This window comes from Moschus berezovskii, chromosome 19 (genome assembly GCF_049115385.1).
Source record: "Moschus berezovskii isolate FMDL1 chromosome 19, NW_MosBer_1.0, whole genome shotgun sequence".
Classification (NCBI taxonomy): Eukaryota; Metazoa; Chordata; class Mammalia; order Artiodactyla; family Moschidae; genus Moschus; species Moschus berezovskii.
The window spans coordinates 75678170-75692656 of NC_142478.1; the positions used below are offsets into that span (position 1 = coordinate 75678170).

The window sequence follows — 14487 nt, forward strand, 5'->3', positions numbered from 1 at the left end:
CGCACTGGCTGTGGGGCAGGTTGTCCCCAGACCCGGGGAGCTCGCCCACTCCCGCCACTAGGCAGACCCCCGACTCCCAGCTGAATGTTTCTGAGAAACACCAGGATGGGGTTCTGCCTCCCATGAGGCCCACAGGCAGGCCCTGCACACAGCCTTGCTGGTAGGACCACGGGAGGGGCCACCAGGCCCGGGTCAGATGTCCAACCCCCTTTCAGGTGACCGGCAGCGGCTGGGCAAGTATCTCGCCTGCGGGCCTGTTCCCACTCGAAGATGGAGAGACAAAACCAGAGGTGCCGGCGGGGAGGGAAGGGCTGGGGCCTGGGTTCTGAGCACCCCTGTGCACGGGCAGGGGTCTGGCCCAAGCTGACAGAGGCCCTGAGCTCACGTCTCCGGGGCCATCTAGCTGGAGCGGGGGCAGGAGGTGCCAGTGCGGCACCAGCTTCTCTGGCTCCAGACCCGCACGAGGGGACCCAGTGCAGCCCCGCAGGCCCGAGCCCGCCCATGCCGCTGTCCCGAGAAGAGTCAAGGCCGATCCCGCAGCGAGACTGCCCGGGTGGTACCCTGGCAGGAGGCGGCGGCAGGGCGCAGGGCGCAGGGCTCACCTGGCGCGCAGGCCCCGCCCACAGTCCGGCCTCCTCCGCGCGGCGGGGCCGTAGTCCGGCTCCAGCTCCGGGGCCCCCTCTTCGTCTGCAGCCAGGCTGCGAGCGTCGTCCTCCAAGCCGTACGGCTCCGCCTGGAACCGCTCGGGCTGCGAGCGGCCGGCCGGCGGCCCCGGCTCCAGCCCAGCGGGGAAGGCCTCCCGGCGGCCGGGCAGGGTGAAGCAGCCATCGCCGGGGCCCGGGCCCGGGGGGCCTCCGCGTGGGGGCCGGACGCCCAGTCCTCGAGACAGGCTTCCGTAGCAGCCGGGGACGTCGCGGGGCTCCTCGGGAAAGCCGCCGCCGCCGCCGCCGCCGAGGCAGGTGCGGGAGAGCGTAGCCGCCGGGCCGCCCCCGCGCAGCAGGAAGTGCCGGTCCAGCGGGCCGTCGGTGAAGGGGCCCAGGGGGGGCCCGCCGTCCAGCAGGGGGAGGCCATCGGGGCCCACGGGCACCTGGCGCAGGGTTCTCGTGGTCACCGTCTTGACTGTCTTGGTGACCTGGTGGGCAAGGGGGCGGCCGGTGGGCGGGCGGCCGGTGGGCGGGCGGCCGGTGGGCGGGCCGGTGCGCGGGAGGCGGGGCGCCGGTACCTTGGTCTCCGTGCGGCGCGTGGTGCCGTCCTCGGACGTGACGATGGACACGTGGGAGGTGGGGGTGCCCGGGTCCTCCTCCACCGTCACGGTCTCCTCCAGCACCTCGGGCGCCTCCGGCATGGTGGCCAGCGAGGCCTGGCTGCCCGGGCTCTGCTCCTGGGCAAGAGGGCAGGTGTTGGCAGGACAGCCCCAAGCTCACTAGCTCTGGGCACGGACGCCTCCCCGCTCTGCCTCCCACCCCGTGCCCATCTCAGCCGGGGTGGCGCGTTCCTGCCTCTGACAGACAGCGGAGGGGCTGGTCCACCGCCTTGGGGCGAGGGAGGGCTCCAAGGGCTGAGCGAGTGGGTAAAGCCCGCCCCCCAACCCCGCGCGATGCGCAGCCTGGGGCGGGGACCCTCTTGGGGGCTGTGTGACAGGGTTGCTGCTGCTCCTGGAGGCCCAGGTGCCCGTGGGACACTCATGTTCCCTGGCGGGGCCACCTCCCTACCCACCTCAGAAGCCCTGAGTCCAGAGGGTCTCAGGTTTGGCACCGTTCACCGGCTCCCGGAGGGCACACCCAGGCTCCTGCCACCCCCAGGGCCTGCGGACGCCCTCGCAGGACAGAAATACCCAGTTCCCAGAAAGCCCTGCGCACTCGGAGCAACAAAATACCCTGGCTCCTTCCGGCCGGATGCTCAGGGCTGCTGTGTGGGCAGGGCCTCCCTCAGGCCAGGGGCCGGTGCCCGGTCCCCGAGACCTGGTGCCAGGTCAGAGCCCAGAGAGGCTGGGTCCAGGCCAGCAGGACCAGCCAACCCCAGAAGGGGGCCCTGGCGTCCCCTCCGTGCACTCTGCCCCAGTCTCCCCAGCAGGGCCCTTAGCTCTCAGCCCCCCTTGCCAACATCCCCGCAGACAAGATGGCACTTCACAGGGGTGCTTCTGAAGGCCACAGGCCTGCGGGTCAGACTTTCTTGAGGGTAAACTGAGGCTCACAGAGGACAGGCCAGCCCACAGCACATCTGGGTCAGACCCCCCTGCCATGCTGAGCAGCACGAGGTCCCCCCTGCTTGCACCAGCACCCCAGGACCAGCCTGTGGCCAGGAGGGGCAGTGGCTGAGATCCAAGCCCTAGTGGGTGGTGTGGGGGCACACACTCCTGGGTCAGCAGGAGGCCGGGCCCTGCTCCACGGCCAGGCCCGTGCCCGATGGGTGGGGTCCCGTCCTAAAGGAACGCATGTCCCCCAACTGCACACAGTGCCAGGGGCCACGGAATGCGCCCCTCCTCCAGAAGCAGGGCCCCAAGGACAGGTGTGGTTTTATAATGTGATGCTAAGGCCTGACGGAGGGCAGAGTATGAGCAGGACGTGTGCGCTGCTAACAGGACCCCAGCGCCCCGGGAAAGGCTTCCTGGGCACACGTCACCCCTCACGGGCCTCGGCCTGGCGGCATCTCCATGGTCCTAGACAGCCAGCAGCATGCCCACTAGGGTCCCAGCCCGAAGGAGGGAGGCCGCCCCCAAGGAAAAGAAGCAGATAGAGGCCTGGGATGGGGACACGGGCGGTCAGCCCAGCAGAGCGACCTGGCTCTTGTCTGAGGACCCTGGGGAGCCAGGGCGGTGCAAGGGCGACCCGCAGACCCTCAGCACCCCTGCCCCCCGCGTCTGCACTGGCCAAGGGAGGGGCATGAGTGTGGCAGGCAGTGGGCGCTCTGCTGGCACAGGGGGCCGAGGGCCAGGGGCTGGGCCGGGCAGCAAGGCTGCAGGCTATGGCGCCGGGAGGAGGAAGGGCAGGGAGTCCAGGACCCGGCGTGGGAGGGCCCTGGGGAGGTGTGTGTACATTTGCATATATTAACTCTGTCCCAAAAGAGGCCCGCCCTGCTGGGCTCGGGCTTCTGGGAGGGCACAGGGGGTGCACCCCTTGGGTCCCAGTGCCACTGGCGCCTGGCTGCCTGGCCTGTAGACACAGTGCTGTGGGGGGCTGAGGGTGTGGGGTCCAGGGGAGCCAGGAGCCCAGGAAGGCCTGGTGACCCTGCAGCAGCTCCCATCAACACCAGCCCGGGCAGCCCGGCAGCGGGATCCCGAGGCCCTGAGAGCCCCCGCTGGCAAGTGACCTCAGGGAGCTAAAAACGGCGATGACTTCACCGGGGCAGGCGGGCAGGGAGGCAGCAGTCTGAGTCAGCCAGGGAGCATGGGGAGGCCTGGCCCCCATACACACGCCTGGGTACACACATGCAGACCGGGACCTGGACACACGTGTGCACTCACACATGCGTGCAAGAGCACCCAGCCCGGATCCCGGGCTCTCCCAACAGCACCCATCACCCACACCCCCATGACACCACCCCCTGCTTTCTACCTGTGCCTCCAGGCTCCCTCAGCACCCCCGGCGTCCACCATGGGGACGGTAGGAGCCAGTAGGTGGGGGAGCCAAGGCCTGGGGGCCGCGGGGGCCCGAGGTCAACCCATGGCTGGTGCCTCTGAAACAGCTTTGGGGTGAGGACGTGGGGTCACTGACTGACCTCCGGGACACGGTCGGTGCTCACCAGAGGCTGCGGACCAGCCTGCCTGCACCCCCGTCTGGCTCCAGGCCCTGCTACAGGGCCCCATGCCCCGCGTACACCTACCCAGGCCAGCTGAGCCTCAGGGACCCCCAGCCCTGCAGCCCCAGACCTCCCTCATACCTTAGACACGGAGCCCCCCCACCCCCATCCCGCCAGTCCCGCCCACCGCCTCTCCACCCTGTCCTTGGCCTGGGCCCCACCCTTGCCTCTCATGCTGGGATAACTGTCCAGCCTCCCGTCACCTCTGCCTCGAGCCCAGATCAGTTCCATGGTCCTCCCGTCCACGGTGACTGGGTCTACAACCCCTGGGATCAGCCCAGCAAGGGGCTGTGTCCAGGCCTGGGGTTTCCCATGAGCTCCTGGAGCTTGTGCACAGGGCTTGGCCCAGGATGCCAAGCCAGGGGCTGGAGTGACCAGCACCCTACTACTCTCAAGAGGGTCCCCGGGGCCCAGAGCTGGCTACACACCTGGGCTCAGCTTCCTCACACAGAAACAGGAGGAAGCCAGGTGTCCAGGCTGTGGGACAAGGGGATAGCGCCAGTCCTGCCTTTGTGACCAGATCTAGGGTGTGCGGGGCATAGAAAAGTGACCTGGGGGTCAAGGCAAAGGCCCAGAGCAGCCTCTAGGGGCGCATGCGGCGATGGCAGGAGGGTACAGCAAACAAGCGCAGGCACGGCTGGGGGCCTGGACGGCGGGGTGGGGGGGGGAGTGTCCCAGAGGTGCGGATCAACCCCCGCTACCTGCCTTCCCCAGAGGAGCACTGAGTTTCCGTCATGAAGACCAGGATGTGGGGTGCCCGCGACCCCACTGGCACACACAGGGGATGGGTTACAGCAGCGTCCAGGCATAACAACCCCCTGTCCAGGCCCGGGGGCACGAGATGGCTGCTGGATGAATGAACGGAAGGGGGAGGAACGCCAGCCCCGCACCCAGAGTGGCCATCCTGGTAGTGTCTAGGCCAGGCCGCGCAAGCCTCTGCCCCAGGGAGCAAGTTCTTGGCCACTACAGATGCCCTCTCCCTTGGTTCCCAGAGCAGTGGGTCCAGCCTGGCTGACTGGGAGCTCACCCCTCCACAGCAGCACTCCACCTGCGAGTGCACAGCCCCAGGCCAAGTAACCAGAGGACATGGGGCGGTGGGTGCCCTGCAGACTAGGGGAGCGAGCCTTTGGGCGACAGCAGGGTGGGCTTTCCCCTAACCCAGCTTCCCCGAGCCCAGCCCACAGCCATCAGCCACATGGTGGCCGCAGATGCCCTCAGCTCCCCTGAACTGGTCCCTCGGTCACTGGAGCCAGCGGGCACCTAGCTGTCCAGCTGGGCAGGTGTCCAGGCCCGCCTCTTGCCTCTCCCCCCACCTCAGTTTCCCTGCCTGTAAGTGCACGCCCCCCCCCCCTACACACACACACTGCAAGCACGCAGGCTACCCACCAGCCTTCCCCGGTGCTGGTGCTTGGAGGACACCCGCTCCGCCTCTGCACGTGGGCAGGGCAGGCCCCCAGCCCTCGCTCCACGTGCGCTGCCGCGGCAGACCGGGTTCCATTAGAATCCGAAGCTCTTGCGCGGCCCCCCAAGCAGGGGCCCTGGGAACGTGGGGGAGGCCTAGCCGCGCCGCCCTCTCCAGACGCGGCCTCCCTACTGCAGCAGAGGTGCTGCTCCGGGAGGCCCTGCCCACCACCCTGTCCCAGGCACCTGTCCGGCGCGCTGGCCGGGGTGCACCCGCGGCCCCCCGCCTCCATGGCCACGGCCCCGGCCCGCTCTCGGCACCCCCGGCGGCGCGTCCACTCAGCCCCCACGCCCGGCCCCGGCCCCGGGGGCGCAGACAATAGCTGCCTCCGGCCAGCGGCTCCACAAACAAAAGCGGGTCCTCCCGGAGGGCCAGCGCCCCGCCCTCCGCCGCCGGCCCCCGAGACTGAGCCCCCGCACGGGACCAAGTTCCTTCCAACCTGTCTGAGTTCGGCCGGCATCGGGCCGGGCGCGGGGGGCGCGGGCCGGCGGCGGCGGCGGCTGGACCGGGATCGGTTCCGGTGCCTCGGCCGCTCAGCTCGGGCTCGGCGGACTCGCTCCGGGCGGGCGGACCTGGCTGAGCGGCGGCTAGCGGCCGACGGGCGGGGCGGGGCGACCAGGCGAGCGGCCAATCGGGCGGAGCCAAGCTGGGGCGGGGCGGCGAACAGCCAATGGGGCGGGGCCAAGCTGGGGCGGGGCGGGGCGAAACTGGGGCGGAGCGGCGAGCAGCCAATCGGGCGGGGCGGCGCCCGGCGGGGGGCGGGGCCGGGCTGGGCCGGGGTCGCCCTCCGCCCCCGCGGCGGGTCAGGGCTCCCGGTCCCCACGCCCCTGCCGCGGGGCTGGCATTTTCCCGCTGAGCCCTTCCCGGGCTTCGGTTTGCTCCCAGTGAAAGCGCTCCCCTCCCCTGCAGGTGGCCCAGAGGCCTCTGAGACTTGAGTTCCCCCGCTCCGGGTCCCCCAGCCGCTGAGCGGTGCCAGAGCAGACAGATCACAGGGCGGGGAGGGAGCACCACTGTTGGGTGGCTGGGTCAAGGCTGGCGGGCCTAGCTGGCATCAGACCCTCTCTTCCCGCCTTTGATGTACTAAGCGGTAGCTGGGCGGGGAGGCGGTTATCAGGGCTTCTGACGCGTCTGGGGGTGAACTCTCGGCCCCCAGCAGGCCACACCCAGGAGTCTGGTTCCCCTAAGGGAACACAGACCTGGGGGAGGTTCGGGGGGCTGGGCACGAGAGGGGGCCCTGGCCTGGGCTCTCTGCTTTCCACCTTCTTCTCCCCAGACCCCCTGCCCCTTCCAAGTCACGCCAGCACATGGGCCATGCAGTCAGCATGCTCAAGCTCTATGGGTGTCCACTGCATGCATGTCCTTTGAAGCCTCAGTTTCCCTTGAGTTGCTCGTCACCACTGGCCCCTGTAACTCAGAGCCACGCGAGGCAGGAGCAGAAGATGGGACCACTGTCCTGAGGGAACCTGGACTTTTCTGTGTGAGTAGTCCCTTCTCCCAAATTTCACTGTCTGCTACTGTCCCGGGCACACCCCCACCTCAGCCTGGCCTGCAGCTGGCGAGGTCCCTACAGGTGACCTCCACCACACATACATTGGGTGAGAGCCAGCCCTGCTCCAGCCAGCCTGCTCCAGGTGTCCAGAGGAGGTTCAGCCTTTCTACTGGACGATGAAAGGCCTGCAGTCAGGACTATGGCACAGCCTCAGGGTCATGACAGCCCCCACCCCTCGGCTCCCCAGCCCCAGCCGCCTGCCTGGCTGCCAGCCTCCAAACTTCATAGACCTGGGCTCTGACTCCAAGGACCAGGTCCAGGCAGCCAAGGGTCACAGGTGGCTCACCAGGCACCTCCTGCTGAGACAGGGCTGGGAAGCAGGTGCGGCATGGAGGCCGCCAGGCCTGGCTGGCTACATGTGGCCTGGCCTCCCCAGGGTCCCAATCAGTCCTGCTAGTCTGATCTCAGCCTGGGAAACCATTTCCTGCCAAGAGACAGAATACCAGGGGCAGGCCTGGAGGGCCCCGGGTGGGAGGGGCAGTGGCTGGGGAGGGTGGTGGCCTTTCCGGCCAGGGCAGCTCCAGGCTCTGTGAACGTCTTCCCAGGGAGTCATGGACCCTCAGCACACCCTCTGGGCTGGATGCCAGAGCCCTTTCCAGGCTGGGAGGGCTGGAGCCTGGAAAGAGCGCTTGGCGCCCAAAGAGTAACCTTGGGGTCATGGGCTGCCACTGTCCCTATGAGGCCCAGCTGGCTGTGTTGCTCCCCAAGTTTGGGGGTGCAGGCCTCACTGTCTGGAGTGGCCTGGGTCCAGGGGGCCATGGGGCGGCCCTCGTACCTAGACCCACTTGGCCTCAGCTCCAGCCTCTGTGAACCAGCTGTGTGGCCATGTCAGCGCCAGCCAGCATGGAAAGAGCTGCCCAACGTGTCCAATCTGTGGAGAGATGTCTTCGGCTCTGACCATGGACCTAGCTGGGCTGTGCGTGTGGACTGCCCACCATCAGATGAGGACATCAAGGCTTGGGCAAGTCACTGGCCATGCCCCCCATCTGACTAGGGGCCACTGCTTCTGAGTCCCACATGCCCAGGCTGGGCAGCCGAGCCTGCTGGGCCAGTCTCGGGCCAGACCCGTACCCTGCTCCCTCTCTATCCAGCAACAGAGGCCCCGGGTTCCCACTCTGCCAGTGTGAGTCCGGCTCCCCTGAACCCTGCCAGCGCCCTACCCTGCACCTCAGCCCATCACAGCGACCTCCAGGCAAAGTGTTCCCTCCTCCGCCGACACCCCAGGAGCCAGCCCCCACCTGTGGGTTTGGCGGTAGCCCACAGCTCACATGGGGAGGAGCCCAGGAGGCCGCACCAGACTGTCCATCCCCACTTCAGAGTTCTCAGGCTAGGAGCAGACCAGGCTCACCCCTCCTGGGGCTGCGCAGGGGCAGTGGCTGTCATGCTCCGGGCAGCAGGCAGAGCCCAGCCTTGCCTAAGCCTTCCCGGCAGCTGGCCTGCTGATGGACACAGCAGCAGCAAAAGCAGGGAGACTCCATGGAAGCCGAACCCTCCGCGTGCCCAGGCTGAGTGCTGAGCCGCCCAGAGTGGACCCTGCCCAGCCGCCTGGGCCCCGTGGGCTCCCTCAGGTGGAAAGCGCCATTCTGAGGGTCTGGCCATGTCCTGCCCCCTTGTCACATGATGTCCTGCACACCCAGGGGGGCTGGAATCCCACTCCCTTTCCCTCCCGAGGCCCCAGGAGGCCTCAAAATAAACCACTGCCTATGGGCTTGTGGTCCACTGGGGTCCTGTGATTGTCTTCCCACTGGGCCGAGTTCCGGGGCTAGTACCTGCAGAACCAGCTGTTGCCAGGCCATGGGCAGGGACTGCCCACCGCCCGTGCCGGGCTGCTGGGCGCGCTCCAGCTGCAGCGCGACATGGCGTCGCTCCTGCTCCAGCGCCCGCGTCAGCCGCTCGAAGCGGGCCTCCTGCTCTCTCACTGAGGCCAGGATGGTGGCGGCCGAGCGCACGCTGCAGTCCTCCATGACCGGGGCGCCAGCTGCGGGCAGAGCAGAGCAAATCAGGGTGTGGCCAGGGCAGGGGCCCGGGGAGGTGTCGCGGGCCCCCTGCCCACCCTACTCTCAGAGCACGTGACTCACGACCGAACCAGAATGTGCAGCCCTCTGGAGAGATGCCACATTGATTAAATTCTAAATTAAAAGCCATTAATCCAAGGCTGGCCGGAATCAGACGGCTCCCTCCCTGGGGCGTGCAGGGCTCTGACCCAGGCTCCTTGCTTCCTGCCAGGCCTGTCAGAACCTTGGGGGGCCCTGAGCCCACGGGGGAGACCGGGGAGGGAAGGGAAAGTATGGAGGAGCAGGCGTGACCGGCTCTCAGATCTCTCAGGCCCTCTGCTGACCACGGCACCTGCCAGCTCACCTCAGCCTCGCAACCCCTGCGCAGACCCAGCTCAGAAGTGGACGCTGGGGCCTGGAGAGCGTGGGAGGCCACTTTGTGGCCACAGGAATGGCCCAGCAGGCCCAGGGCACCAGCGCGCAGGGAGTGGGAAGCTGCCCTGCGGCCACTGGGTGCCCCCAAAGGGTCAGATGAACTGCTCACAGGCCCAGATTGTGCTGGCTGCAAGGACAGAGCCTGGGGGGGGCAGGGTCAGCCCTGGGCTCGGCTTGTACCAGCGTGGCTGGGCTGGGGGCGTGGGCACACCTCAGAGAACCCCCCATGCCCGTGACAGATGGGCAGACCATGGCCCCACAAGGGAAGAGGCCAGCGGGGCCCCAGATCTGGCCTTTGCCTGCCCAGCACCTGTTACACCAATGACACAGCAACCAGCCGAAGTACCAGGACAGCGGTCAGCGTGGGTCGTGGGCCACTGCAGGCCATGTGTTTTTAAGCTGGACCGAGAACTGTGATGATGCCGCCCCCGGCGGATTCTGGGGAGAGGTGGGCGCCAGGCTCGCCTCTTTGCTGGCCTGGGAGGCCTGGGGGTTGGGGGAGTGTGCCCTGTGGGACCGCGGTGACCTTCGCCCTCCTGCCTGGCCAGCACCTTCCCTGCCCCCGTCCACCAATGAGGACCTCGCACTGCCCACCAGGCAGACCCCTCACACCCCCGCCCAGACCCTGACCCCAGCGTCCTGAGTGCCAGGTGCAGACTGCTCATGGGGAGGGGGGATGTCTAACAGGAAGACAGGGACAGACGCACCGTCCAGAGACCACCTCACCTGACCCGGGGCAGGTGACCAGGCTGAACCCCCTGGGAAGAGCCCCGGTCGGTGGAGGGATGGAAGGGCAGGAAGCAGGTGGAAGGGAGCACGGGGAAGTAGTGATGGGAGCACAGAGAGCGGGGCAGGGAGCACGGGGAGCGGTGATGGGAGCACGAGGAGCACTGAGGGGAGCACGATTGGTGACGGGAGCACGATTGGTGACGGGAGCACGAGGAGCGGGGAGGGGAGCATGGGGGAGGGGAGCACGGGGAACACTGAGGGGAGCACAGGGAGCAGTGAGGGGAGCACAGGGAGCGGGGAGGGGAGCACGGGGGAGTGGGGAGGGGAGCACAGGGGGAGGGGAGCACAGGGGGAGGGGAGCACAGGGAACACTGAGGGGAGCACAGGGAGCACGAGGGAGCGGGGAGGGTAGCACGAGGAGCAGTGAGGGGAGCACGGGGAACACTGAGGGGAGCACGAGGGAGCAGTGAGGGGAGCACGGGGGAGCGGGGAGGGGAGCACGGAGAGCGGTGAGGGGCGCACAGGGAGCGGTGAGGGGACACGTGGATGCTGCAGGGGGGTCGAGGGTGTGGGTGGGTCCGCAGGGTGCAGTTTGGGGAGGAAAGGAGGCTGGCCACAGCAGGGTGGGGGCGGGCAGCCGGGGGCTGAGTGGGTGGGCAGGGGTGAGGCGGACACACCCCCAAGGGGGCTCTCAGCCAGCTGGGACAGCACTTCGGCCAGCACTTGCTCCCCCAGGAGGGCGTGGGCGCCCAGAAGGACTGGCGGGGCGCTGACCATCTCCCGAAACCATGCCTGCGCTCGGGCATCCGTCTTTGTGCTGAGCCAGCCGCTCCTCCTCCTCATGGGCCCAGCCAAACCCGGCTCCAGAAATCAAATTATGGGGACGGAGTCCAGTCTGGGCTGAGGAATCAGGAATTTCCGATGGGTCAGGCTGGCGGGGAGGCGGGCGGGAGACTGGGGCTCCAGGGCCCTCCCCTTGCAGGCCCTTTGCTGGCACACTGCCCAGTGCCCCCCCCCGACCTCCGTGAGGGAAGGACAGGGCTCTGCTTCCGCACTGGCCCTTTCTCCCAGGGCGGGAGGGGAGTGGGCCTCAGCCCACCACCTGGGAGGGCACCGTGTTGTCCCCAGCCCCACGAGGGCCTGCCTTCACCCCGCCGCCCCGCGGGGGTCAGAGGGCACCCTCAGCCCTGGGGAGAGCTGCTGGCCGAAGCTACGAGGACAGCACGGTGCCACGATCAGGCAGGGTCTGCATCCACCCATCACGGCGAGGCCCACGGGGTCACCCGGAGTTGGTGCAGGGCTGGGGGCAGGCCTGGGCAGAAGAGACTGTCCTCGACCATAAGGCTGTGGTAGAAACTGCAGAGGAAAAAGGACCGGCTCGCCTTCACGAGAAAGCAGGGTTTCTGAACATCCAGAAAAAGCACCTCTGGCCGAGGTTGTCCTTGGTGGAACAACTGCTCAGATGGGAGCCGCTGGGCTGCACGCCCACCACTACAAAAGCTGGACAGGCACGTGGGACACACGCCGCTGCTTTCCACCGTTGCGTGCTTCCAGTTTCCCACGATAGGCAGTAGGAAAAAAACAACAAAACCAAGATACCGTCGACACATGGGACCAAGGGTTCACAATGTCCAGCAGACAAGTGACCCCCTTCATCTACATGGTGCCCGGAAGAGCCAGCAGAAACCAAACCCCAGCCCAGGAGTGAAAAGGGTGCCTGCCAGGTGTGTTGGGCTTCCCTGGTGGGTCAGCTGGTAAAGAATCCGCCTGCAATGCAGACCCCGGTTCAATCTCTGGGTTGGGAACATCCCCTAGAGAAGGGAAAGGCTACCCACTCCAGTATTCTGGTCTAGAGAACTCCGTGAACTGTATAGTCCATGGGGTCGCAAAGAGTCGGCCACGACTGAGCAACTTTCACTAGACGCTACTAGACCAGGTGTGTGGCCCAGCGGTGCTGTGTGCAGGAGGAGTGTGGAAATACTCACACGCATGCACACCAGCACATGCACATTGGCCACAGGGGGGCTCTGGGTGGAGGGTCGTACAAACCACTGGCGTAGGCAGGAAGCAGGTAAGAGCTGGGAAGGTGGGCACCCCTCCCTGCAGCAGCCTGGCAGGTGAGGGCGGGATCTGGAAACTCACCCCAGGGACCCTGAGGGAAGCAGCTGGGTCTCAGGGAGCTGGACATCAGGCTGGATGTCAGCTTTGCCCAGCAGAGGAGGTACCTCATTGTCACCTGGGCCAGACACCATGGGGGTGGGAGGTGGACACAGATGGCCCCTTGGTGACCTCTTCCTGCCCCCGTGCACACCCAGGAACACCCACTGACTGCAGAGAGGATGGCTGCTCTGGGCAGGGGCAATTCCTGAGGGGTTCCTGCCCTGCACGGAGGGGGTGCCCAGGGCCTGAGCAGTACTGGTCAGCCACAGGTCAGGGGGCTGCTGGACGGGCCATCCGGGAGGATCGGAGGACGTGAGGGGAGGTTGCAGGAGGCCTGGGGGCAGGCTAAGGCAGGAATGCTTTCTGGGGCATGTGGAGCCTGAGGTCCAGCATCCTAGAGCCTAGGGCTGGGGCCAGGGCCCGGGAGGGGCCAGGTGGCTGCAGGCTGCACACGGCAGGGCCGGGCCTGGCCCTGGCCAGAGGGTGGATGAGCATGCCAGCTGCTGGGACGGGAGGCCTGGGCCACAGGGAGCCCCCGTCAGACCCCAGAAGGGCCTTGGTCTGAGATTCCTGCTGGGGCGGGTTACAGACGCGTGCTCCGAGTCATGGGGACTTGCAGCTCTTGGGTGATTCGGCGGACGGCTGCCCCCCGCCCCTGCCCCAGACTCTGGCTGCGTCAGCCAGAGGATGAAGCCCGACAGGCTCTGAGGTGGGGCTGGGCACCGAGGACTCACCCCCCACGGTGTCTGCAGCAGGCAGTCCAGGGCCGCCCCAAGGGAGGGCAGGGCAGGGAGGCCTGGGGCTGGAGGGCACGCTGCTCTTTGCACCAGTGGCCCACCCCCTCCAGGCCGGCCACGAAAGGGGAGCCCACGGTGGGCTACGTGGGGGAGCAGCGTGTTATCTGCATCACTTCCCCCAGGGTCCCCCTGGAAGGTGGCTCCCCCACCCCCATTCCACCCCAGGAGAACCCCCTTCGCATCATCCTCTGGGGTGGGCACAGGGCCCAGGCATTCCTGAGGGGGCACCAAACCGGGGGGTTCTGCTGGGCCCCAAGCCTGAGAACCCAGCTCCTGCCCAGCAGCCGAGAGGTCACTGAGACTTCGAGGAGCACAGTGAGCCACAGCCGGGCAGCTGTCCGTCCAGGCCGAGGGTGTGGCCTGTGTGCACCAGTGCCCTCTGCCTGGAACACCCCTTCCCCCCAAGACGTAGGACCCCTTCTTCCCAGGCCCCCTCTGTCACCATGGCAACACCCAAGCTTCCCCGAGAGGGACAGAGGCTCTTTGTGGCAGCACAAAGTCCCTTTGAGGGGCTTCAGCCCGGGGGAGCCTGTGGCCAGCAAGTCTCTGGGGGACATGGTCGGGCCCCTCAGCCCAGCCCCCACCCCGAGGCTGCAGAGCCAAGGAAGCTGGAGAGTCTGGTGGTTCAGGATACCACCCCCAGCACTGCCTGCTCACACAAGGATCCTTGGGATGAGCCCCCGGCCCCAGGGGGGCTCCCTGCAGGGGCCTGGGGACTTCCCACAGCCTCCCCGCCTTTGACAGGAGACCTGCTCTTCCTGGATAAGGGGAGGGGATGGAGGCAGCAGCAAAGCCCCCTGCCGGATGGGAAGTCGGGTTCAGGACGGGAGGGTTCAGGACGGGAAGTCAGGTTCAGTACGGGGTGGGCGGCGGCCAGGACGGTTGCAGGTCTGGGGCCAGGCCAGCCATGTCTCCGGTCCCACCCCATCATCACCTGCCTGCCCCGAGGACGTACAGCTGGGCCAGCCGGGTGGCCTGGGGCAGGCTTGCTGCAGCTAGGACCTCAGGACAGACTGGGGCAGGAGGGGGCCTTGCCGGGGAGGGGAGATGGGACCCCAGGGGTGGTGTGGGCCCAGCACAGAGCCCCCAGCGTGTGGCTTGTCCCCGCCGTTCCCCACCCCTGTGGGCCCCCGCCACCCTGGCCACTGCTGACCAGGCACTTGGCAGTGCCCCGTGTGCCGGGCACCCTGCCCAGCAGCCCTCCCCGGATGACCTCCGTCTGACCCCTGCAGCTTTGCTAACCCAGCGCCCGGAGCAGGGGCCACAGCCCTGGGGGCAGCAGGGGGCTGCGCTGGTCCAGGAGGGTTGGTCCTCTGTGGGCAGAACCACACGGGGCAGGGGCGCAGGCTGCCAAGGGGCAGCCCTCACGGTCAGGGGCAGGGGCCCCTCGCTCGCCTGGCCGGCTGCCCCGCCAGCATTCCTGGGAGCTGCTGACTCTTCTGGGCTCCCGGACAGGCTCGCATGGACCGCTGTCAGCAGTCCTGGCCCCCCGCCCCCACCAAGCCCAGCCCAGGGCCTCGCAGTCCTGCAGCTCAGCTTCGAGGAGGTTCCCTGGGAAGTGGC

At 67.8% G+C, this 14487-nt stretch overlaps 1 protein-coding gene across 10 annotated transcripts in view; it reads right to left on the reverse strand.

The window, feature by feature from the left end:
* Window positions 1–14487, reverse strand: part of ARVCF (ARVCF delta catenin family member) — a 30246-nt gene that overhangs the window by 7540 nt on the left and 8219 nt on the right. For 7 of the 10 annotated variants that reach the window (XM_055404227.2, XM_055404225.2, XM_055404226.2 and 4 more), the window contains exons 2-4: window positions 8579–8787; window positions 1223–1381; window positions 603–1132 (exon numbers count right to left, since the gene is read on the reverse strand). In XM_055404227.2, coding sequence (XP_055260202.2) covers window positions 603–1132; window positions 1223–1381; window positions 8579–8773 — 884 coding nt within the window. In that variant the 5' untranslated portion in view covers window positions 8774–8787. Of the gene's footprint in view, window positions 1–602; window positions 1133–1222; window positions 1382–1716; window positions 1831–5699; window positions 5857–8578; window positions 8788–14487 lie in introns of those variants that run through there. The other 3 variants (XM_055404233.2, XM_055404232.2, XM_055404234.2) reach the window with 2 other exon arrangements.